The sequence below is a fragment of the Echinops telfairi genome, unplaced genomic scaffold (assembly GCF_000313985.2).
Source record: "Echinops telfairi isolate 266 unplaced genomic scaffold, ASM31398v2 ScPeMD7_5868;HRSCAF=6743_0, whole genome shotgun sequence".
NCBI lineage: Eukaryota > Metazoa > Chordata > Mammalia > Afrosoricida > Tenrecidae > Echinops > Echinops telfairi.
Window position 1 is genome coordinate 1,650,051 of NW_022109767.1, and position 25,926 is coordinate 1,675,976.

At 44.2% G+C, this 25,926-nt stretch overlaps 1 protein-coding gene across 1 annotated transcript in view; it reads right to left on the reverse strand.

Annotated features, from left to right (window-relative positions):
* The window catches only part of CARMIL1 (capping protein regulator and myosin 1 linker 1), a 395,834-nt gene that overhangs the window by 133,970 nt on the left and 235,938 nt on the right, over nt 1-25,926 (reverse strand). The window contains exons 14-20 of the mRNA XM_030887178.2: nt 22,184-22,287; nt 17,863-17,940; nt 17,600-17,676; nt 13,771-13,875; nt 7,471-7,540; nt 2,876-2,887; nt 356-437 (exon numbers count right to left, since the gene is read on the reverse strand). Of these exons, the coding sequence (XP_030743038.2) occupies nt 356-437; nt 2,876-2,887; nt 7,471-7,540; nt 13,771-13,875; nt 17,600-17,676; nt 17,863-17,940; nt 22,184-22,287 (528 nt within the window). The remainder of the gene's footprint in view (nt 1-355; nt 438-2,875; nt 2,888-7,470; nt 7,541-13,770; nt 13,876-17,599; nt 17,677-17,862; nt 17,941-22,183; nt 22,288-25,926) is intronic.

Consider the following 25,926-nt stretch of genomic DNA (forward strand, 5'->3'; position numbering starts at 1 on the left):
GTTTTTAAATCATTGACTTTCAGAAGATCATAGGCAGGCCTTTCCTCCCAGGGGATGCTGGGAAGATTCAAACCGCCAACCTCTGGGTTAGTAGTAGGCACTTAAGTGTTCGTACCACACAAGAACTCCCATCTTAACACAGAGACTCTGCATAATTGACTGTGAAATTCACATAGGAAGACACTAGCACAGCTCTATCCCATCAACAAACTTTGAGTTTCCGTCAAATCCCTCTATGTCAACAATTGCTACCAGATTTCTATCAAAGGTCTTTTGGGCTAAAAGGATTGTTCCCATCTACTACCTGGTTTCAGAGCATATTTCTGATTTCCTTTCTTTCTGTGTTCTGACTTACCATTGTCAGAGATGTCCAAGCTGGTGATATTGTGGATTTCAGCAATGCAGCCTTCTAAGACCTGTGCACCTCCTGATCGCAGCTGGAAAAACACCGAGCAGACACAAGATAAAGGACTCGCCTGCTGCAGGTGTGACAGAGACAAAAAAACTAGAGAGAGAATTTAGTCTCAAAGAAAAAGTGAAAACTTTTCAACTCCAAAAATGGAGAATGACGATGGCAAAGAACTGATCACCAGTTAAGGAAGGGGTCTCCTACAGTACACTAGCCAGGGATAAATCTAAAGGTGTTAGCAAGAGAAATCGAAAAAGAGGATGGAGACTACCCAAGTCCATCAGTAGTGAGACAGTGCATGCCAGCCCCAAGAACAGTCTTCATTTCTGACTTTTTGAACATTTAGAACAGGTATTTTTTATATGTTTGAAACAGGTATTGTTTTAGTAGATCCTTCAAGGTTTCAACATGTAACTCACCACTCGTTTAGCAGCAAAGCAACCAAACCCCAACCAATCCCACTGCTATCAAGTTGATTCTGGCTTCTAGTGGTAAGGGCAGAGTCGACCTGCTCTGTAGGGTTTCTGAGCCTGTAAGTCTTTATGGAAGCATATTGCCTCATCTCTCTCCTGCAGAGCAGCTGGTGGGTTCAAACTGCTGGCCTTTTAGTTCAGCCGTTCTCAACTCTTTTGGGGGTCGAATGACCCTTTCACAGGGGTCGCCTGATTCATAACAGCAGGAACATCACAGTGATGAAGTAGCAATGAAAACAATGTTATGGTTCGGGGGTCACCCCCACACGAGGAACTGTATGAAAGGGTTGCGGCATGAGGAAGGCTGAGAACCCGTTTTAGTTAGCAGCCCAATGCTTAACCTGTGTGCCAGCAGTGCATATCCAAGGCAACCCAAGGAGACAAGAAAGTCTTACTGTGGATGTGAACCATGTCCAGAAGGACCCACACCTCAACTCGATGACCATTCAATAACGTGTATGCAAACTTGATCCAGAGAAGGAAAAGACGGTAGCTAAATCTAAAATACTAATATTACAGTTTCTTACTAAACTAAGAGCATATTATTATTCTCTTCTCACTGCAGAATTTAATCCAAAGACAAAGGCCACCTATAAAACCAATCAATGCCTTTTAACCTTCCTGGGTCTTATTCTCACTGCCACTGAGTCGACTGTGGCTCAGAACTATCCCATAGGACAGAGCAGATCTGCCCCTGAGGGCTACCGAGACTAAATCTAGGGACTTTGGCAGCCTTATCTTTCTCATATAGAATGGCTGGTGGGCTTGAACCACTAACCTTGTGTCTAGCAGTTCCACTAACCCATTACATCAGAAGCAAAAGGCAAAGGTTACACGATGCATTCAGTGGAAGTTGTTCAGTTCCCACTGTGTTAAGAGTTGCAATTGATGGAAGTTTGCCAAGTTGTGCCCCTTTTGCTCAGTGAGCTTACCATCTAATAAGGGAATAGAAACTTATTTACTGGAAAGCTCTTTGTCAAGGAGCATGGACTCTCCTTTACTTATTCAGGAAAAATGGAACGTATACGTTCCTAACAAATATATAATACATCGTGCTCTTTCTACTTGTTCCAATTTTGGTAGGCATATTTCAAAAATCCTTATTTCACTATTTCAGAAGATACACTTTGATGGTGCCCTGAATCCATTTGGTGTGTTCAAATTAGGCCTTGCTTACTTTTGAGGGAAACAGCAGATTTGATTATTCCAAAAGGGTATGCCACAGTCCAGTGAGGGTGGCCTTCCTTCTTCAGAGAATCCAAGACCATGTCCACACAGTTGATGGGCATCTAATCTACCTCCAAGGGTGAGAACCTGGCTCACTTCACTGCACTGTTCTGTTTTCTCTTGAGCTCTTCACTGAGCCAAGAACCATCACACCAGTCAGAGTGGGCTGGGGCTGGCCTGCAATCAGACTTATTGGTTTGTGACCAAATGGGTACAAAAACTGATGGGAAACATTTTAGAAACCTTAGCAGTAATCATTTTGGGGGTGATGAACCTAAAATAAAAAGTGCATGGATGGGGTTGCAATGAATGAGTTGAGACAAACATGGATGCATCTTTGAAGGTGTAACGGATGATCTATTCTGTAAGCCTTCACCCAATTCACAACAAAAAGTTTTTGTTTTTATTTTTTTAAGGTGTGGCTTATATTTTCTATGCCTTAGTGTTATTTTCCTAGTGTTTCACATATATTGTTACTTACAAAACTATTGGTTGACAATGGATTGGAGGCTTGAAGCTAACAGATAGATAAACAAAAGAAAGTTCTTCAAATATTTTAGAAGCACTGCTCTTAAAAGGTCACAGCATGGCTTGTTAATAACACTCAATAGGTGTGATATTTAAGGGCTGGATTTTTCTTAACTTGATAAATGGCTGATGAAATTTGTAGTGCGTATATATATATATGTAATCAAATATGTCAATATAGCCTAATTTATATATTTGTCAATTCTAAAGTTGAACTGTAAATTGGCAAAGTACTTACACAATGGCCAAGCTAAGGAAAGCCCAAGGAGAGAAAACAAAAGAAAACAAAAAACCGTTATCAGCAGTGAGTAGAACAAAAATTAGAGGAGAGACAAAGTCTCTACTAATACATACTACAAAAAATGCAAAGAGACAACAATTACACCCAAATTAAAGTTGCTCCCAATTAAAAAAAATTTTTTGAATAAGAAAGTAGCTAATCTTTCAGTTACCCATAACATCAGACTGAATTCACAAATTATTAGATGCTAAAATTCCTCCCAAAGATAAAGCTCTCCCCAAACAGTAAAAGCTTTTCTATTTCTATAAATGAAAATTTTTAAAAATGAATTTGCATAATTAGAGGCTGGGTCTGCCTGTGTGCATGTAAAACTGGCTTTTAAATTACCCTCATCTGGATCCCATACTAGCATTATTTAACAGAGAACAAGATCAAAGAGAAGCGATGGGGCTGAATGCTTTTTCAAGTGTTACTTTCAAGAGAATCCTCTCCTGGCTCAAAGAAGGTAGAACATGTCATGTGGCACACCCAGTTCTAAGGACACGGTTACATCTAATAGTCAAATATTCATCATATAGGAGACAAGAAGCAAAGAACATGAAAATTTGGATAAACTCCCCTACCTCAAGGTCACTTGCTATTTTTAAAAGATGTGGCACATATGATAGATTTAAACATAAAATAGCTCTAAATTAACCACTTATATACCACTGTAGCTCAAATTATGGTTTCTGAAAATCCATTTTTATGCTGGGTAACTTTCATATTGAAAGTGTAAATAGTCGCAGTATCTCCAAAGACAAGAATTGGCTTGGAAGCCCCCAATTGGTTTGAAAAAAGCCCAGTTGAAAGTGCCTAACTATGACCGTGGGTGATGCCAACGGGCAATGAAGAACCTAAAGAAAGATGGCTGTAAGTCACCTTCAAAGTGTGCACACTTGTATGCATTCTCTAACTTCACAGATGCTTGAACCCCTTCAGGGTTTCACTGGGCACCCAGGCCTGACAGGACAGGGAGGTGGGAGCAGGGCCAGTGATGCTAAACACAGAGCAAATGCATCTCCTCAGCTCAAGGCTGGCTGAATGACAATCACAGTAAGTGGAATGCTCTCAGAACTTTCCGCGGGGTCTTACTCACTACAAAGTTTAGTGTTTGGGCTCCTTTTTTCTACTCATCATCGAAGCACCTCGGTGAATCAAGGAATCAAGTGCACAAAAGCTTTTTCCCTCCTTGAAAGTCCCAAGCGCAACATCAGACGGCACTAACCCTCAGCTGTCATGGACAGGCCTTTGCATCTTCTCTTGGAAGGAGCCTCGGCTTGAAGAACTTAGTTCAAGCATTTATTCACTCACTTTTGGGGTTGTAGTCATAAAGTCCTGACTTTCTAAAATGAGCAACCCAGAAATTCCTTTAAGGTAGATGGGTACACAGGGAGATTGCACATGAATGTCAACATTACTGCTCCCACACTAGACAGTTTTGAAGCTTTTCTTCAGATTCAGTCTCCAGGGCAGGACCACACACTCCCTTGAACATCAGCAGTGGGGAAAAGTCCCTACCCTTTGGCCGGGAATTAGTAAGGAGCCAGCAGTCTGGCCATGAAGGGTAATAACATTTGTTATTCAAAGCCAGGTGGGGCTATAAACTGACCAGACCAATTCTTCCTGAATGATTTTTAAAAGTTTACATTCAGGGCAGTGAATTATTTATGGCTCTTTTACCCACAGTTGTTTGTTTCTCTTATTCCCACAAAATGACCTTTTCCTGGTGGGTGTGGGTAAGAAGATGGGGGCAGATACTGATTGTAGTACACAGCTCAGTTGGGAGTGATTACCATCCTGCTGGGTATAAAGTAAGCAAGCCTTGGTGGGGTTAGGAGTGTGTGGGGGTGGGGGGTGGGGTCTCAGGAGGGGAGTGTGTCCTCTGGACGCTGAGATGCCAGCATAAGGAATCTCTTTAATCTAGGAGACAGCTTGAAGACCAGAAGAAAGAGCATCAGCAGCAGAGCCAGGAGCCAGAGCCTGAGCCAGAGGAATGGACTTCTCAGCCCACAGAGCAAGCCAAGCTGAGTGCTTTGGGCAGGAGGCTGGCTTACTGAAATGGGTGCATCTGGACATGTCATTGGATGCAGAGGGTGTGCTGGCCTGGAGCTGAGTGCTTGCATGAAGGAAAATGTCTACTCCTCATTAGATTGAACCAAATAAGCCTAATAGCCTGTTGTTTCTGACCGACAAAAGTGGCAATTTTCTATGGTTTGACTAGTATGAGTCTTTGGAATTAATTTTCAATTGGATAATAAAGCATTTAAGGGATAAAGTGTTCTTTGGGCACATGATGCCAACTTATTTGAAAAGCAAATGTTTTAACATACTGAAGATTCTAATAACCACCACTGTCAGTATTATTAGAAACAAGACAGGAATAAGAATCAGCAGAGCATATTTTCATGACAGCTCTGCTGCCAGCAGACTGGATTATTTCTGCTTTTTTAAGACCTCAGTTTCCTTGCTTGCTAACTACAGAAACCAGTGATCATGTATATCCATTCCAGCTTTGATAATAGAATGAAAAAGGAGATGTTATAATAGTACCACTTGGGGTATTTATTCAGAATAGTAAAGGCATGTAATTTTAAAAACACAAACAAAACCCAGAGTCATAGCAGCCCTATAGGGCATAGCAGAACTGTCTCTGTGGGTTTCCAAGACTGTAAATCTTTACAGGAGCAGAAAAAGCTGCATTTTTCTCCTAAGGATCACACTTGGTAGTTTTGAACAGTTGAATTTGCATGCAGTTCACAGCCCAAAGCATAACCCACTATACCACCAGCACTATGATTCTTATCAACTTTGTTTGATGCAACTATTGGTTTGTTTTGTAAGGTTAAGCCTTCCCATTCTCTTCTCCTTCCTGTACCCCATAAAAACAGTTTGTAGTATTGGCATGGCCCTTAATAAAGTGCTAGTAAGCAGATAATTAATTCATAATGCCAGCACCAGTGTCTATTTTATGGCCTGTGTTCATAACAGAGAGATCAGTGATTTATGCAGGAACATCCCACAATGCAGCATTCGTTCCTTGTCAAAAGAACAAGGCTAGTAAATCACCCAGTTGGGTTTCACCCCAGTTCAAAAGAACCCCCCCAAAAAATGTCCACTAAAAAAATTTTTATCATGTAATTGCCTGTTTCTAGACTTTTGAGATATGGCAACGTTCATCTCACTTAACACTGAGTGCTGGCTTGCTGCCTGGCATTGTAGCAGGAGCCAAGGGAAACACAGAACAGTCAGACACAAACCCTACCCTCCAGAAAGTCACTCCCTGGGCAGAAAAGCCAAATGAGGAGACTGTCTATAATCACTGCAGGCCATTAAGTGATTGAGTGTCCAAAGCAATCTAACTGTCCCTATGTGCTACAGACACAGGGGGAAAGCAACCTCAGAGGGTTGCGGTCATCAGGGGAGACTCTGTAGACAGACTTGAAAGATAGGTGTGCGCACACCATACATTCACACAAACAAACCTAGATAGACAGACATACAAACAAACAAACAAACGAGAACCTGCTGCCATCGAGCCCTTCTGACTCACAGTGACCCAACAGGACAGGGTAGAACTGTACCTGTGGGAGTAGAAAGCTTCATCTTTCTCCCCCAGGGTGGTGAGGGCTTTTGAACTGCTGACCTTAAGGCTAGCAGCCCAATGAGGACAACTATACCACCGGGGCGCTAGACAGCATAAGCAAATCGTCTTTGTGTGCTTACTACATGCCAGCAGCTTTCAAAGCCTGTTACTGCTGGTTGCCCTCAGGGTTATTAGTACTGACGGCGCCCCATGTGTGCAGAGTGAACTGCTCCACGGGCTGCGGCCTCTCAGACCCAGCTCTTAGGGGGGTTGAGTCATCACGGTTTCTGGCTAGTAGATGAATACTTCTCAAGTTGTTACACATGCGCACGTACACACACACACAACTGGGCATGTTGCTTGAGCAAGTGTGCACATGGGGCCTCAAAAAGTTGGTGGGAAAAACCCGCCTTTTATCCCCTATTTTGAGGAGCTTTTGGGAGACTGCTTGTTCACAGGATACTGGACTTGCACTAGCTACTTGCAGAAAGGGAGCCCATAAGGAAAACAGTGTTTCAGAAAGACAGGGCTGAGGGACGGGATCTAAGAAGACTTCCCTGTCCAAGACTTTTACACCTTTTCTTCACTTCAATCCAAGTTGGGTTACATGCATTTGTCCCCTGCAAGGAATTCTGTATGTTACATTCATCACAATGGGGAAGCCAAGTTTGTGGCTTTCTATCTCAAAGCTTTAGCACCAAACACTTAGATAACAGGCAGTGCGATTGGGGGAGGTGGGGGAAGACATTAACAAACATACTTGACTGCATTCGGAATAGTGTTTTCTGACTGTTTACAGATAGAACTCACAAAGTGCAGAGCCTCAGAAACGTCTAGAATGTGTGGGGTTCTGCTTCATTGACACCTGGTGGAATCACAGTGTCAGACTTTGTTCTCAGGAAAAAGACAAAGTCATCTTGAGGCTCTCACCCACTCCGGTCAGTGCACGCACTAATGATGTGCTTACCTCGCAGTTGCTCAGATCAAGAGAAACCGCCTTCAAGCTATGGTTACAAGCCAGGCCCAATAACAGCGCTCTGAGGGAGACAGGAAAAAACAACCACGTTAGACACAGCACGCCACTTTGCACCAGGAAAAAAAAAAAGTCCAAGCACATTGCATAAAATACCAAGAAGCAGGCCTCTTTACCGAGTCACAGGCCAAGCACTAAGGCAGCACCACCTCACATTTTAAAATGCCAACTGCACAGCCGCCTCCCCCTGGGAGTGGAGAGCTGGCGCGAGGCATTCTGCTGTCTGACAAGGTGCAGGTCCATGCGGAACGCACACGCCAACAGCACTGCTATTCCTATGCAAATAACCCAACAGTGCGCCTAATTGCACACTGAGATTCAATTGTGTTCATCGCAGATAAATCCCCACCTGCGTCTGCTTGACGATGGCTGTAATAATGTTTGGAATATTATTAGGCAATTGTTACCAGAGTAGCAGAGTAAAAGCTGGCTCCCCACCAAGGGAAATGTGAACAAGGGAGTCAGGCTCACCCATACTCCAGGCTGTGCACTTAAGCCTCAGTGTGTTCGTACAAGGACCTACATCGATGTTATAGGAGAGGGCACAAGAACACAGACGATAAGATCCACATCTTGAGCTTGAACCCAAGATCTTGGCGCTCCCACTACCGGATAGCTAGCTCGCTGGACATACCGTAGGACTGCTCTGAAAAGGAATCTCCTCATTTGAAACTGCGGAGATTGGACTAATCACTCAGGCCTTGAACTCCCTGCGCGAATAACTTTATTCCACTAGTATAGGTCCGTGCTATATAATTCACCACCACCGAGCGGGCATGAAACAAAAATTTCACACATGTACGTGAGGCCCAGCCAATCATTCAGAAAGGACAAAAGGCCCCAAGGAGCCTGTGAGGAAGGCCAAATGAGCAGGAGCTGCTCTGGGGCTGAAGCAATGGAGTCAAGTGTGTGCACAAAAAATGTAACAACAAGCAGAGAGCAGCACGCACCAAAGCCTTGCTCTGTGGAGGTGACCAGCCTCATTGCTCTTGGGGAAAAGCTGGCCAGCCTACTCCAAAATCCCACCAGCTAAGAGGGAGGTGGGATGCGAGGGAGTTACAGTTAAACCTGGGAAAGTTACAATGTAGGTAAGGCAGAAACCTGTCAGAGGAGGAAAATTCAATTATTTCCCTCTAAAGCAGTGGTTCTCAACCTTGCTAATGCTGCCACCGTTTAATACAGTTCCTCATGTCATGGTGACCCCCAACCACAAAATTATTTTCGTTGCTACTTCATTACTGTAATGTTTCTACTGTTACGGATCGGGCGACCCAAAGGGGTCACGACCCACAGGTTGAGAACTGCTGCTCTAAAGCAAGTGAGAGAAGAGTGCTAACATTGTACTCACTGTCATTGGCGAAAAACTTATGAGACCAGTAAAAACAAGGCCGTCCTCCTGGATACTGACTATTTCATGGCCAAGCTCCTGTTCTGCTGTCAGATCCCCTCTGAGAGGGCCCCCTCCAGGTACTCTCTGGTCCTCCAACTGCAGGGCAACCCCAGCAGAAGGCATGGTGCTCAAGAGGCTCAGCTGCTGCCAGCACAGAACGGCTCCTCAGGGTGACCAAGGTCACAAATCCTTAGCGAACCAGACTGTCTCGTCTCTCTCACATAGAGCAGCAAATGGGTTCAAACTGCCCAACTTTCTGTTTTCATCACAGTGCTTAACCTACTGTGGTAGTTACATAATTTCACGTCAACTTCGTGATATATGAAAGTGTAGGGGTGGCGTCTAGTCTGTCAATCAGGTCACAGCCTGATGGTGACTCCTTGTGGGCGTGGCCTTCTCCTAAGGAGGGTCCTGGAAAGCTCCCCCACTCCTTCTCTCCCTTCATCTTCCTGCTGGCTGACCCAGATGGCTGCCAGAGCCCTGTGATGCACCCACTGCCATTGGAGCCACACGATTTTGCACCCACCAGTCTGTGATCTTCCTGCATTCCGCACCGTTGCACATGGCTGCGCGAGTCTGAAGAGGGACTTATGGACTTGGGTTGGACTGGGCTTGGGTGTTTCTCCATACATAATCACTTCTTGATATTAAGCTCTGTCTAACACATCCATAAGTGTCGCTGGAGGCCTCACACACCTACTGGGCCACCAGAGCTCCTGCTCTGTTGTCAGACACCTTCCTGAGAGACTTCTTATGGACTAAGGTAGCCTCAAAGGAAAAAAATAATAATAAAATCAGCAATCACTGCTTTGTATTGCTTAATTGAGAACATTCTGTCTCAATTTAAAGTATTACTCTCAGAAGAAGTCGCTTTGCTTTAGCTTATTCTCATGGCTCCTTATCTCAAACCCTTCAAGAAACAAGGATCTATTTTTCCCTTTTGGTGTGGTGGAAGCCAATGTGGATGGAGTACAACCAAGAGCCAGTACAGCTGGTTGACAGTGTGGGTGCTGTAACGCACATCCAAAAAGCCCCTTCCCTGCAAAGAAGAGCTTCGCCCGGGGTAGCACTTTCTAGGACAGCCTGCATTCAAGGACTGACAGCAAAGAGGCACAGAAGCCCAACCTCCTTACCCTAGTTTGGGACGACTCTAAAGAGTCATTCTAGATTCAAGATTCCTATAGTGTCAGCTGAGGCCGCGACTGGGAAGGCACCTGGTTCAATATCTCCCTCTACCGATCCTATGTCTCTCCCTCCCAGCACCTCCAACAGGTGGTACTTCCAAAGGCTCTTCCTAATAAATGTCCTTCAGGCCAATCTCCTTCTTCAAGTCTGCTTCCCGGAAAACTCAACCTACAGTAGTGACTTTGGGCAAAGGACTTAAGCTTCTTTGAGCACCCATTTTCTTAACCACAGACAGAGGTAAGATTAGCATCTGCGCTCCACAACTGCTCTCCCTGTTCAAGGTGCTGCTCCACAGAGAAGCATTTGTGGATTATCCATGGGGGTGGGGTGAGGATGGGGGGTGGGGTGTTGTCGTATCCTGTGGGTGCTGTGGAGTTGGTTCTGAATCATGGCAACCCAGAACTGCCCTAGAGGGTTGCTCGGCTTTCAACCTTCACAGCGGCACACTGTTAGGCCTTTCCTTCAATAGCAGCTTGCTCACATCTCGGTTAACAGCCCAGTGGTGCTTAACCATTGAGCCAACAGGAAATTCCCATCCATCTCTAACCTCCTATAGGTAAGACTCTGGGAAGCCTCATGTTTCATGAGGCTTTTGCAAAGTATGTAATTCATATTCAATCTACATGTAAAGTCTCCCCTCAGTATTTGAAGAGGATGGATTGGTGGGCCTCCCCCACATCCGAGTGCTCAAGTCTCTTCTATAAACAGCACAGTATTAGCACACAGCCTCTGCACAGCCTCCCATGTACCTAAAACCTGTCTGCATCCCTTATAACACCTAATGCAATATAAATATGCAAACAGTGCTCTAGGCTCCCTCTCAGCCTTTGAGGAATTGCTCTGACCACTGACTTGCCCCCATTCCCTTACCCCAACTCAATATTGTAAGTCAGCGCTTGATTGGAATGTGCCAAACGCCAGGAAACTGGGTACAGAATTCTGTTTACAGAAATCTTCAGCCATGAAGCCCTTTTCCTCACATTTTCATTTTTACTGAGTAAAAAGCAGAACTGAAGACATGACTGAGTTGACATTATTAAATGCTCACATACAACATATCCTAAGACTTAGCTTGGTGAAGCAGAGGGGCAGTGAAAAAGAGGAGGGGCCTCCATGAGAGGGGCTTACACAACGGCTGCGACAATGGGCTAGGACATAAAAGCAACGGAGAGGAGGGTGCAGCACTGGGCAGTGTTTCATTCCACTGCATCTAGGGAGTCACCATGAATCAGAACTGACTTGAAGGCACCTAACAAGTCCAATAATAAAGATTCAGCAACAACAAATATATAGACTTTTAACAACAAATATTTAACAACTATAATGTTCATAAGTATTCATGGGAGGTTCAAAAAGTTCCTGGGGAAAATGCAAATGAGACATCATGGAATCTATGAAGAAGCACTTGGATGAATAATTAGTTAGGGGCACGGAAAGGGAGCACGGGGGAAATTGGGAGTCAACCGCAATGGGTCTCAGAAGGAAGAAAATGTTTCAAAGTTGATTACAGCGGTGACTGCACAGTCCTTCTCAATATGACCCAACTATTGAGTTGTATATATTAATTCCAGATCAATAAAACATTTTAAAAAAGAAATCTAATGGAATCTCTCCATGAGCTTTCTGAAGCCCTCTCCCACATCTTTAATAAACTCCAGCACATCCAGTATTGCAATGGTGTGGAACAGTCTATGAAATCAATTATGCTAAGCAATGAAGACATTCTGCAGAGATCAGCAACATTGAAAAAATTAGAATACAGTGTCCCTCCCAATAAGACTATTTTGGATCATGTGCATTAGCAGGTGACATGTTGGGTTGCTAAGCACAGGTCAGCAGGTTCCACCTCACCAGCTGCTCTGTGGGGTAAAGAGAGGTCTTCAGTTCCTGTAAATATTTACAGCCTGGGAAACCCACATGGGCCCTCTACCCCGCTCTTCCTATAGGGTGACGACAAGTCAGAATCGGCTCAATGGCAGTAAATGTGTTTTCTGATAGTTTCTCATTGATCTCTTACGGGAGCACACACAATGTCTGGTTCCGCCTTCTCCGAGGCCCATGTTAAATGAACAGATGTGCCACTAAATTGGGTTACCATACAAGGGAACCCCTTTAAAATATTGATTCTGATAGCATAATTAATGGCTATATAAATAGCCTTAGCATGGGGCATTTATTATTTGCAACCCTGCACGTACAGACCCATATATTAATTCAGGAGCCCTGCTGGCACAGTGGTTAAGCATTTGGTTGCTAACCATAAGGCCAACAGTTTGAATGCACAGGTTAGTTTATAAAAGCTGTGGCACTCTTCAATGAAGACTAACCCCAAACCCACTGCCACTGAGTCAATTCTAACTCATTTTGACTCTCTCTAGGAATTCTGAGGCTGTAAGTCATTTTGGGGGCAGCTAACCTCATCTTTCTCCATCGGAGCAGCTGGGGAGTTAGAATGGCAGACCTTGTGGCTACCAGCTCAATGTCTGACCCACTATGCCACTGGGGATCACTCAGTCAAGACTGCAGTCATATAAACCCTGTGAAGACAGTTCTACTTTATCCTAGAGAGTAACTCTTTAGGATTGACTTCATGTCAGCTTTTCAGTTTTTGGTTTTTTAATGGAACTTCTTAATTCAATGTTTTCTTTTGAGCATCCTATAATGTCAGACTTGCTTAAGCCCTTCCCGGGATCTAGCATTTAGAAAATATTATGTGGAGCACGGTTATAAAAAGCTTCAGACTTCTTACAGAAAATAAAAAGACAAGGCAATGTACAAATTACATGACAGGCATTTTCCAGGACAATGAATGGTAGCCACTGGTTTTAACATTCGACACCAGTAAGTGGGGGCCGGGGGGTAGTGGGGGAATGATGACTTACATGTTAGCTGAGGAAAAGGAAGAACCTAGGCATGCATTTATGCATACCCAACAGCATGCATATTCATAACTGCGCTGAGACTACTTCTTTACTCAGAGGGCATTTTGAATCTATAGCCCTGGTACACTGAACTTTTGGATGTTTCGAGAGAGACTGAGCAGGAATCTCAAGGACAACAATCTATTCTCAAACCTCAATTACCGGGAAATGTGTATCTCACCACTACATCTTTACAAAAGGGTTATTCACCAGTAACCTCCATTGGTGGGCACACAAAAAAGCCAAAGGCCACAAGAGAGGAATACTTGCACTGACCTGGGTAATTCAGAAATGAAATGCCCCAATTTTGACTCAGTTGCTTATAAATATAAGGTGTATATAGATTTGATCACTATTGTTGAAATATTTAGAATAAACACAGATTGAAAAACACTTAAGAACAGGCCTAAAAATGACTGAGCAGAGGTTAAAATCAAGTCACTGGGGCTTTTGAGTCTAACGCTGACAAAAGAGAAGTGGCAACAGCCAAAGTTGTGGCCCGGAATAAGTGTTCTCCCCGCCCCCGCCCCCCCCCCCCCCCGGCCCCAAGATGCAATAATGCCCGAAGTACTCGCTTTGATCAAAAAGCATTTAATTGACTCCAGTGCCTTGGAGTCAGAAGGCATCCTTGCCGCCTTCTCCATCTTTAGATTGTGTATCTTACTTCAACCCCTCAAGCACATTCCAAATGACAAATTGAACTTTAAAAGCTCTGTAGAAAATGAATTAACTACTCACTTTAAGGGCTCCGGAGACAGTTTTGTGCCTGAAAGGTTGATTTGCATCAGAGCCAGAGAACTGCTAAAAAACTGCTTGAAAGATGGGGGGACATCTTTTCCTTTCCTGGAAAATAAAACACAAGTCGCGTGACTGGTCTCACGTCTGTCCCAGCACTCTGCACCTCCCAGCTGCCATGCATCCCCATGGCTATGCATACGCTGAGGATGAATCCAGGAGTCAGTGGAAATAGGACGTTAAAAGTAATACAAAGTCTGCAACCTAGAGAAACAGATGTGGTACAATTAAAGGAACTGTATGCTGGGTGAAGGCATCTCCTGAAAACAATTGATTGGCTTTCGTTGTAGCCAATCAAGTCAATGGCCTTTCTCCCCCTGGATCTCCCAGGAAACTCTGTTTGGATTTTTTAAAAAAATAATTTTATTAGGGGTTCATACAGCTCTTATCACAATCCATATCTGTGTTTGGATTTTAAGGAAATGGGAAGTAATGGAAGATGTGTATCTCCTACCAATTTAAAGAGCTTTCTCACGGGTTGGCATCCAGTGTTAAGGATCACTCACTACCTGCATTTGGCAATAGTTTGTCTATACAGCAAGCCACAGATGCAGTACAGTTGTGATCCAATGTCAAGCTGAGGAACAGCATAGAAAGCTTGAATGGCATGAAGCCCATATGACAAACAGCCTGTTCAGCTATGGCAGACATCCTGCAAATCTCATCTGTTCAAGCCAAAGATGAAAACAATGACACAGCTCCACATGGAGATGTGCAACACCTCTACAGATATGCCCTTGCTGGTACGGTGAGAAGCAAGTGGATCAAACCCAACAGCTGCGGGACACTGTGGCGGCAACACCATACTTGTCTAAGAAAAACAAGGCTCAAGAGCAGAAGCTGGAATGTGAACACTTGGCTTGCTCTGTTCTGTCTGTTAGAGTGATGGAAAGAACGAACAATCCACACACAAGGCATTTAACTCGCTGCTGCACCGTGAGCGCTCATTCCATCTCAGGGATTCATCTGCTGAGAAGGGAGCCACAGACACTCAAGTCAGAAGATGAATGAACGCTAGTCGTCTAACTCTGCCGCATGCCAGGCAATAGTATTTAATGAGCACAGATCCAGGAGGGTCTACAAAGGTTTCAAAGCAGGACAATTTCAGACTCTGAGGAAGAAAGATCTTTATACTCGGAGAAGATGAGAAATAAAAAAACCTAAGTGAAAAGAAAACGCTGGTAAAATATGATATTATACAGTTTCAGGTAGTAGTCGGTGCATAACCTTGTACCCTCCCATTCACTTTTTGATGAGCAAATGTTATTCTTTGAATATTGTTTTCCTGTTACTTTGTTTCCAGGTAGACCCTATCAGAGCGTTTCCAAACCTTCACTTTCTAAGACCAGATCCATCGAAGGCAGGTGTGGCCATGTAAATTCCTTTGGGCAGGGGGATGGGGCAGTCTTAATGTGTGTGACTTCCAGGCAGAAGTTTTAGGAGTCAATATGTGTGCTGTCCTGTCCTGATGTCCCTGTCATCGGCAATGGGACAGCAAGGTAGCCAGTGGAAGCTGTTCTGCATCTCAGAGCAAAGATGATGTGCACAGTACCGTAGCCAGACGCCCCTCCGGCAGGTCACAGAACCACAGTGATGAAAGCTTCCTCCACCTCACACTCCTTGATCTACTGGGGACTTGTGGCTTGCTATTGTGCAGACCAACACCACTGTTAAAGTATTACACCAATAACCCACTCCCACAGAGTCCCATCTGGACTAACCCACAGTGACCCATCTGAAGAGAGTAGGGCTGCCCCATGGGGTTGCCCTGGTGTTAAATCTTTACAGAAGCAGGTTGACACATTCTTGTCCAATAAAGCGCCTGGTGGGTTGGAACTGCCATCCATTTAGTTTGCTGCAGCTGAGCACTCATCCACTGCACAATCCAGACTCTTCTAAGGACACTGACAGTACTTTAGAATTCTTCATTTGGAAGGCACCAATGTGAGACAAAGCATGCCACCACACTGGATCTTTAAAAGTACCGTATACACTTGTGTAGAAGCAGAGTTTTACAGCACATTTTTAATGCTGGTTTTGTGGTAAAATTAGGTGCCTTGGCTGATATTCGGGTCAGCTTATACTAGAGTATATAAGGTAAGTCTTGTGGCTTTCATTAAGTTCATGAGGAAATGGAAACAGAAGATCAGGACACTTTTCCACGAACTTTTTAAAATCCTCAAGTACAATTTCTTAAACGTCAACCAAGTACTATACAGATCATTTATAATTTTAAACAATTCTTCATGTTCCTAAACAGAATATGATGGGGACTACAGTAAGGGAGAAAGAGGAGGAGAATTATAGCCTCAGAAACTCACGGGGCAGTTTTCCCCTGTCCTGTGGAGTCACTATGAGCCTAAATGGACAGGATGACACAGAGAGTGAAGGGTTCTTTCAATGACTCAAATACTGTTTACGACTTAATGGTAATGATAAAGAATGCTAAGCATTGTACAAGGAGCCCTGGTGGTGCTGTGAGCTCAGCACAGAGCTGCTAAATACAGAGTGGGTAGTTCAAACCTACCCATCACTCTGTAGGAGAGAACCAAGGCTTCCTGCTCCCAGAAAGCCTGGGCGGTCTCGGAAACTCGAAGGAACTGTCTTCCTCTGTCAGATAGAGGCTTTCTGTGAGTAAATGGACTTCATAATAGGGGGTTGTTGTACTGTATCAATACATGAGATGATCCCTGAATATGCCATATTCACATAGAAAGTCCTGGGCAGAGGGGAAGGGAAGGTGGAGTGGAAAGGGGAACAGATCATAAGGATCTACATATAACTCCCTCCCTGGGGGTCGGACAACAGAAAAGTGGGTGAAGGGAAACATCAGTCAGTGTAATACATGAAAATAATAATAATAATTTATCAATTATCAAGGGTTCTTGAGGGAAGGAGGGTGGGAGAGGGAGGGAAAAAAATGAGGAGCTGCTACCAAGGGCTCAAGTAGAAAGAAAATGTTTTGAAAGTGATGACAACAGATGTACAAATGTGCTTGACATAAGGAAAGTATGTATGGGTTGTAATAAGAGCTGTATGAACCCCCAATAAAATGATAAAAAAGAAAGTAAGTCCTGGTGGTGCAGTGGTTATTCTTTGGACTGCTAATTGCAAGGTCAGCAGTTCGAAACCACTAGACACTCCATGGGAGAAAGAGGAAGCATTCTCCTCGCCCCATAAAGGGTTAAGATCTTGGAAAATTATGAGGCTAGTTTTATCCTGGCCTGAGTTGGGATCTACTCAATGGGAATGAAACTCATTCATTTTATAAACTTTTCACAATTCTTCTGTATTTGCCTGCCTTCTAAGTTGTGGCTGTTTATAAATTGTTGCTGCTTCTCATCTGCTGTGTTATTCTGCAAACAACTGTAAGTCAGAGGACAGCGGATAGGTACTTAGGTATTTTTACAAATTAGAATGCATGAGCGTTGAGATGACTGGCCTTGCTCCCCTGAGGTAATTCATACTCACTGCCACGTTCATGAGAGAATACCTTGTTCACTTTCTCAGAGGGGGGTTATGATTATCACCGAGTGCCTGCCCTTAAATGGGAAGTTATCCACTATCACAGAGTCCATACAGACAGGCTGCTATTATTGATAAGAATATTAACTCAGAGTGGATAAAGATAACAAAGCCTGAACTTTCAAGGTCTACTCTTTGTAGGCAAAGGCTGAGGCAATCTTCTCCCGCCATGCACAGTCATCACCCTTAGCACCCGGTTTTCATTCTGCTGTAGCGTTCTTGGGAAGACTTTCCCGGATGACCATACCGGTGAGAAAAGACGGCTCTGGAGAGATTGAGCACCGCTAAATGTTGAAGGCATCCACGGAGGAGAGCGCCACAGACCTGGAAAGAAACAAGAAGCCATATTAGCCACAGGCTGCGTTGAACCAGGCTCTACTTGATGGCAGTGAGCTTTTTTCTTTTGAGTTACATGAAAAGTATTTTATTACAGAGAAAGCCCCCAGCCCCCGCCCCAGAGTGTAATATAAAACACACACACACACACACACACACACACACATATATTACCATGTCCAGGGAGCACTCTGTATTAGATAAGTCCAGATGAACAATGGCATTTGGCTGAGCCAAAAAATTGTACATGTACTTGAAAAAAAAACACAAACAAGCATATATTAGGGATCCAGAAACACATACATACACATCCCCTGGCAGCTTTAAAAAACAACTTGCCCAATGTCCCCTAAGATCATTCTTCACTCTTCCCAAGAGGATCAGAAGAATTTTCTTGCTCATTCCATTCTCTTCCCCGAGAGCCGAAATAAGAATTAATGAAATAAAATCATGTTTGAAGAAAATGAGGCCTCATGGAATCTTGGCTAGCCAAGTCCCCCTTTGCTACGCTTGATTTGGTCTTCCTGATTAGCTCAGCTTTTATAATACAGTTTTGGAACAGTCCTAATTAATTGTTAACTCCTGAGATGGAATAACACCTGAATTGCAGTCACCCTATCAAAATGCTAATCATTGTTTGAAAGTGTTGAAGAAAGCACTCGTTTGAATCTGGACTACAGGATGCTCTCAGATCATACTGTCTTGTAGTCAATATATGAAGTTTCCTAGCCTTACTTACTTGCAAAATCTAACCAGACATGCCTGGTATTATTATCAGTACAAAACAAAACTTGCCACATAGCCACAACACTTCAGGCTTCAAGGGATAACAGAACCTACACTCTCCCCTCATCAAGCCTATGAAAACAGTAAAAGTGATCATTCTCTGTTGTTCTCCAATGGCCCATGTGAGGAGCCGAGGCCAGCTAACAAACTGGGCCCGGCTCTCTGCCACTCGATTCCCCTCCCCTTCACCAGATAACTGCAAAAGTAAACAAGCTTCAACGGAGCGGAGCGTGCCCCAGGTCCCGGCACGGTGCTGCGGAAAACTCTTCTCAACCCAGGAATTGCGAAGTGCAAAGATTACTCTGTACATACCTTAGAATAACCGGACACACAGAATAGATTATGCAAAGTGCTGCTTGGGGGTGGGGGAGTGTTTGTGCTCACACGAAGAGGTCCTAGGACTGTCACTGTTCTTTTCTTTTTAAACATTAATTAAATTATTTTTATTAGTCATTTTATGGGGGGATCCTTACAAATCTTATGACAATCCATCACAGGATTAAGCATACTTGTACATGTGACCATCAATATTTCCAAAACAATTCCTTTCTACTTGAAACCTTTGGAATCAACTCTTTTTCCCTTCCCTCCCCACCCTTGTGGATCCTTGATCAATTATATACTATTATTGTTATTGCTTGTCTTATACTGTTTGTTTTCTCCCTTCACCCACGTTTCTGTTATTCGTCCCCCTGGGGGAGGAGAGCTATATATCAAACCTTGTGATGTGTTCCCCCTTTCTCCCCTTCCCCCCACCTCACCCCTACCATCCCCCTACCCTCATGATATCGATACTCCCACTACTGTTCCTGAGGTTTCATGTCCTGAATTCCATGTGTCAAGAGCTCTTATGTTTACCAATGTGTGTACTTTGCTCTAGCCGGATTTGTAAGGTAGAACTGAGTCATGGTAGTAGGGGGAAGAAGTATTCAGGAACTAGAGGAATGATGTGTGTTTTGTCAGTGCTATACTGCATCCTGGTTGAATCGTCCCTTCCTTGTAACCCTTCTGTGGAGGGATGTCCAATCATCTACAGATGGGCTTTGGATCACCACTCCAACCACCCCTCTTTCACATCAAGGTAATTGTTTGTTTTGAATCTTTGGATACCTGATACCTGCTCCCATCAACACCTCATGATCACACAGGTTGGTGTGCTTCTTCCATGTGGGCTTATTTGCTTCCCTGCTAGATGGCTAATTGTTTAACTTCAAGCCTTTAAGACCCCAGATGCTAAATCTTTTGATAGCCAGGCACCATCCATTCTCTTTACCACACTTGCTTATGTACCCATTTTGTCTTCAGCGATCGTGTTGGGAAGATGAGTATCAAAGAGTGTCAGGTTATTAGAACAAAGCATTCTTGTGTTAAGGGAGGCCTTGAGTGGAGGCCCAAAGTCCATCTGCTCTCTCAATACTTAACATATAAATATATGTTGGCCTCTATCCCTTCCATTATAAATTAATATATTTGCATATATGCATGCCTGTAACTACACCTCTGTAAAGAGCTTTGGCTCCTGCTTCTTTCTCCATTTCCTCTCACCTTCCTCCTGTCCCACTAGCATGCTCACCCTCTCCTCGGCTCTCAGTGATTCCTCTTGGATACATTGAACTTGACTGAACCCCACCAGGCATTATGTGCCTTCCTCGTCATCAATTTTAGATCTCTTGTTATCCCCTTATCCCCGAGTTTGTTGGATCCCTACCCACTCCTCTCCTATGTCCCCCCCAACCTCCCAAACTGCCAATCCTTGGGATTGTTCACCCTGCCTATCTTACATAGATAGACATAGGGTAAAAGAAAAAAAACACAAAACCAAACAATCCAATAGATAGTTCCAGGTCTGTCTGCTGACCCTAATGTGTGTTTTCCAATCAAGCCTAGTGACTTCGCAGCCCTGGTTGCATTGTGGAGTATGTGATGGGATACTAATCGCAAGGTCAGCAGTTCAAAACCACCATCGGCTCTGTGAGTGAAAGATGAGGCTATCTATTCCCCAAAAGAGTTAAGAGCCTCAGAAACCCACAGGGGCAGTTATTCCTTGTCACTGCAAGTCGGAACTGACTAGACAGCAGTGAGTCTCTGAGTGGGCTTGAAAGAAGACATGGTGGTAGAGTGCTTAAGTATTAGAGCGGCCCACCAAAAGCTTGCTGGTTTGGTCTCTTCAGCCGCTCCATGGGAGAAAGGTAAGGCTGTCTCCTTCCAAAAGGACTGCAGCCGTGGAAACCTTATGGTGCACTTGTACTCTGTTCCCCGGTGCTGCTATGACTGGGAATCAATGTGAAGGCAATGAGTCTTAGTGGCCTGAAGAGAGAAGGCTGGTGTGGCTTTACTCTGGGCCACCAGCGGGGGGAGCTCTAATCTCCCTGAAGTTGGTCAATACCACCTCAAAGACACAGGCCCTACTGGGCTGTTTTCCCCTAAAGGAAAGGTGGTTCCAAGTTCTGGTTGCAAACTCCCAGGATCTCTCAGGAAGCTGTGTGCCCCCTCTCTCACACAGGCATGAATCTGCTCCCCGCTGGCCAGAGGCAAGCTGGGGCAAAATCTACCATGGCCAGGAAAGAAGTCTGGGGCCACTTTGCCTGCTGTGACTATTAATGCCTCTACTTGAGCTGAGCTTTCTTACTTAACCTTCAGTGACTTCTTGTATCCTTCCCTCTGTTTTCTCTTGTGCTGCCAGTGTGATGTTTTAGGCAGTTCACATCAGACCCCGTGCTATTCCTTGGGAAAAGAAGGTACAAATGAACTCGAAGAGAGACAGAAAAACTCACAGCACCCTAGAAAACGGTGTTGTCTAACTGATTTCAAAAGCCAGGGAGGGGAAATCAAGCCAAACTACAATAAGGACTTTGGAAACATCCCCTGCGGAGGGGAATGGGAAGCAGACAAACACAAATAAATCCCATAAAGTTAGAAAATGAACAGACAGGCCCTTCAGAGATGGCCCCTTTGTGTGAGCCCTATCGTTACTGGATTTTCTTCTACTCATGAGGACCAGAAGGGGCCACTCAGCACACGTGGCAAGGGTATCCTGCACAACCCACTCTATGCATAAGTGTTGCAAACATTCATATGACTGAGTTCGTCTCATTACAAATCTTGTTGAGCGGAAGCTTTTTGCCTGTGTCCTCCAACTCTCGAGAGTGGCCCCAGTTTCCTCCTAACCTCATCCCCCAAATGTACTCATGGAATAAACTCCCAGGGCTCTGAACCCACTACTACTCTGACTCAGACAGGAGGGCTGTGAGGCAGAATCTACCAGGTGGTAATTGGGTGTGGGGTTTGTCCCGACTCCCCTTTCACTTACAGACCATTAAAAACAGACCCACATCTGCAACAACACTGGGCAACGATGAAAACATTTTTATTATCCATCTTTCTTCTCCAGCCCTTTAAAAAGTTGCAGTAATATTTTTAAATGAAAACAAAACAAAACCCTCAGAAAAAAAATTTCCCAAAGAATTAGAACTTCAGCATCACTAAATTATAGGAATGGGGAGGGGGACCCTTATAGTGATGGACTACATTTAATTAAAGAAGACTGTCAAGTTTTCTTGAACACACTTAACCTTGGAACATAATTATTTTATGATATCACATTAGAGGAACAGGCAAGGTGATACATTAGAATGCCATGTCTAGACGTTCGTCCAGGTTCATTAAGTACAATTGACTAGACGGTGGGAGTAAGGAAAAGTGACCCTACCGAGAGATCATCTCCACGCAGGACGTTCCCTGAGAGGTCCAGGTGGAGGAGGGTGGTGGCGGTCAGCGGGTTGGCACTGAGCGGCTGAGAAAGGCTATTCACCCCTGCAACAGAGAAAAGACCTAGGTTCAATTTCCGCTCCAGGAAACAAACCGAGGCCTGACAGTTTCTATAAATGGCCCAGTCCAAATTGCAGGACTGAAGTTAACCATAAGCACAGACCAAAAAGGTGTGTCATCTTTTGCTATGCCCTCAGGAAGAACAAGTTAGTCATAAGTACAACCATCTCCTTGAGGAGGAGAGAAGAATGGAATCCACCTCATTTTGCTCCACCTACTTGGTGTTCTAGGAAGGAAACGATTCTATTCTGGCAATAAAGCATGCTTTCTTTGAATGATGCAAGCTGGTGGGTGAACAATTTTCATTCTTCTCTTAAATCCTGCCAGGTGGATCTTGACTTAGGGCTTAAATGAGGCTGTGTTTAAATGAGGCATGCCCAAATTCAGACGCTTCAGGCTTCTTAAAGTACCAGGAAGTTAATACAGGACTGTGCTCCTCGACTTAATGTATCACACTCGGGATAACACTGGGATTATACTGGATTTTATAAAGATTGAGGAGGGAATCTCCACCTACGTAAGAAGTAATTGAACAGGAAAGTGGACCTTTTGTTTAAAGACTAGGCATCATTTACATATATAACATCAATGTCTCATAACTAAACCAACACACATTACCTTAGAAAATAAGGAAGGCACGCATGGAAGGCAAGGAGGGAGCTGTGTTCTGTTGTGTGTGGATCACGGCAATTGGCCTAGGTAACCACTAGGTCAAACAGTGCCTTCTGGTGGGTGGATTTTTCTCAGGTCACCACTTCCTAGTAGATGTTACAGGGACACTGCAAGTTGGAATCGACTCAATGGGGATAGATTTGGTTTGGACCAGTGGTTCTTAACCTTCTCATGCAATGACCCTTTAACACAGTTCCTCATGTTGTGGTCACCCCCCAACCATCAAATTATTTTCGTTGCTACTTCATCACTGTAATTTTGCTACTGCTATGAATTGGGCGAACCCTGTGAAAGGGTCTCGTTTGACGACCCCCCCAAGGGGTCACGACCCACAGGTTGAGAACTGCTGGTTTAGATTATCGAGGCTATATAAAATGGATCTCTGGTTCCATGCTGGGCTGCGAACCATAAAGGTCAGCAGTTCGAAACCACCAGCCATTCTGCAAAAAGAGAAAACGAGTTTCTAATCCCATGAAGAGCTACAGTCTCAAAAACTCACAGGGGCAGTTCTACCCTACCCTGTAGGATGGCTATGCATCAGGATTTACTCGACGACAGTGAGTTTGAGCTTAGGTTTGAATTAAAGGTGCTAGATACCTACCACCTGTCAGTCTGTGGTCCTGTGGTACCTTGAGAGTCCCTATGATGCTAGAGCCTACACCACCAATACGACCACCCATTATGTTCTGAGTTCAGCAGAGCTTCTTCCAAACACAAGAGACTAAAGAAAGGCTCTGGCAATGTACTTCCAAAAAGCCATGCACTGAAAACTTACACAGCATATGTCTACTCTGATCAACTCTCGGGAGCCCCGGGAGCTCAATCTACTTGACAGTATCTGCTAATTTTTTTGTTTTGCTGTTGTTGTATTTATGTCAAGATAAAACGGAGGCCCAGAACTATCTGCTCACTAATTGGAGTCTGCAGAGGCCAGGGCACTCTGAACATTGCTGGTAATTATCCTGAGGATAAACATAGAGATGGTATAGAAAAGCTACCATCGCTACTAGAAGCCTATTGTTCCAATTCAAAATATTTCAGAACTATGTTGATTTAAAAATTGAATGTGTATTTTAAAATTATATAGCTTTTCTTGTTCTTTAGTAAGAATACATTTTTCTAAACCACAGTCTATATACAATATTCTAAGAAGAAAATGGGAAAGGGGGTTCTAATCCACATTTGGATTGAGCAGAAGAGCAAGGGGTCAGGGGCCAGGCCTGCCAGTATGAGCCAGATCTAGCTATGTCAACAAGAACAGTAAGGGATTCCAGAGAAAACATCTAGGAACTCTGGTGATGCAGTGGGTGAAGCATTGGGCTGCTGACAGGTTGGCAGTTCAAATCCACCAACAGTTCTGAGTGAGACGGATGTGGTAATCTGTTTCCATGAAGATTTATAGTGTTGGAAATTTTATGGGAAACTCTATTCTGGTCTATAAGCCTGCTATGAGTTGACATCGACTAGTCGGTAGAGTTTTTCTGTTTTTAAAAGTAGCCCTGGAGGTAAAGTGGCTTACATGTTGGGCTACTAACCATAAGCTCAAGAGTTCTAAACCACCAGTGTTCCACGAGAGAGAATGACACTTTCTACTCCTGTAACGACTTACAGTCTTAGAAAACTCACAGAGGGAGTTTATGTTGCTTTTCTGGGTTGCTAAGAGTTGGAATTGAATCACTGAATCGCTAGCATGGAGTATCTGAGCTGAGGGCTGCATGTGCCCTACCCTACACCTCATCTCCTCAAATGCTTCCCCCTGAAGCACCACCCTACAGCAGTCTTTCCTTATGTTAACAAAGCCATAGTATAGTACAGTGGGTTGTAGCCCTCATCCTCTCTGAGTTATGAGAACAGCAAAGAAATAGATGGAAACACATGCCACACAACTCCCACCAAATGCTGGAGTTATCAACCAGGAAGATCCGCCCACGAAAGTCACACCTGGAAATGGAACCTTTAACCTCCAGGAATGTGAGGAAGTCAAATAAAATTCTGTTCTTTAACTTTAAAATACTGTAGTATTTCTGGTAGGGCAACCCTAGGACTAAGACACTACCGCAGCCTCTTCAAACTCAGTCCAGTGGGACAGACAGACATTCAAATAAGCCCAATCCCAGAAGTGTGATCCAAGAGGTAGGAAACCAGGACTTGCCAAGGAAGGAGGTGGCTTGGTTAATTGGGACTGTGTTAGGAAAGAGCAACCTGAAATGATCTACACACAACAGTTCGTGTCTCTATGTAGCTTCTGCAATTCTTGAAGTGACCAAGTTTCTGCAGTCTGTCCTGGGACACATAGTACTCATGCACTTTTTTCATGTAATAATTGCATGGAAAACATATTGAGAATACCAGGCTGTCACCAGGAAAAACCATGCGTAAAATAATTTCCGTAGTGAGGTATAACAAAACTGGATAAATAAATCCCCAATTAGAAGAGCAAATTAGTCCCGACAGCAAAATATCCCTTGACAAGTGCAGGCGCTTGGCAGTCGGCCAACGTCAGACCGGAACCGGAAGAGAATCCTGTTATCAGCTCAGCTTCAAGCTCCTGGAGCAGAATGAAGGGCTCTCTCCGCCTCCGCCTCCGTCTCTGCCGCTCACGTGCGGCCTGTTTTAGTCAGCCCACTCATGGCAGGTAATTCCAGAAGTGTAGAATGGAAAAAAGCAGGGCCCTTACAACCCCGACGCCACCAAGATTTACATGTCACTGCTCTACTCTGGCTGCCTGGGGATTCTGAACCGTCTCCGCATCCATTATTGTCATGTTTACAGCTGGAACAGGTGTACCAGATGGCCCTGCCTTGACATAATCTGGCAACCAGCAGCGCATTTGCTAGAAATCGAGAGAGCTATCAGCTAGCTAAGATTCGAGGAAGAGAAAGGGTGTGTGGAGGCCGGTGGAACTGGCACTGGGAAATTTAAAAAAAAAAAAAAAGAAATAGAACACATAAA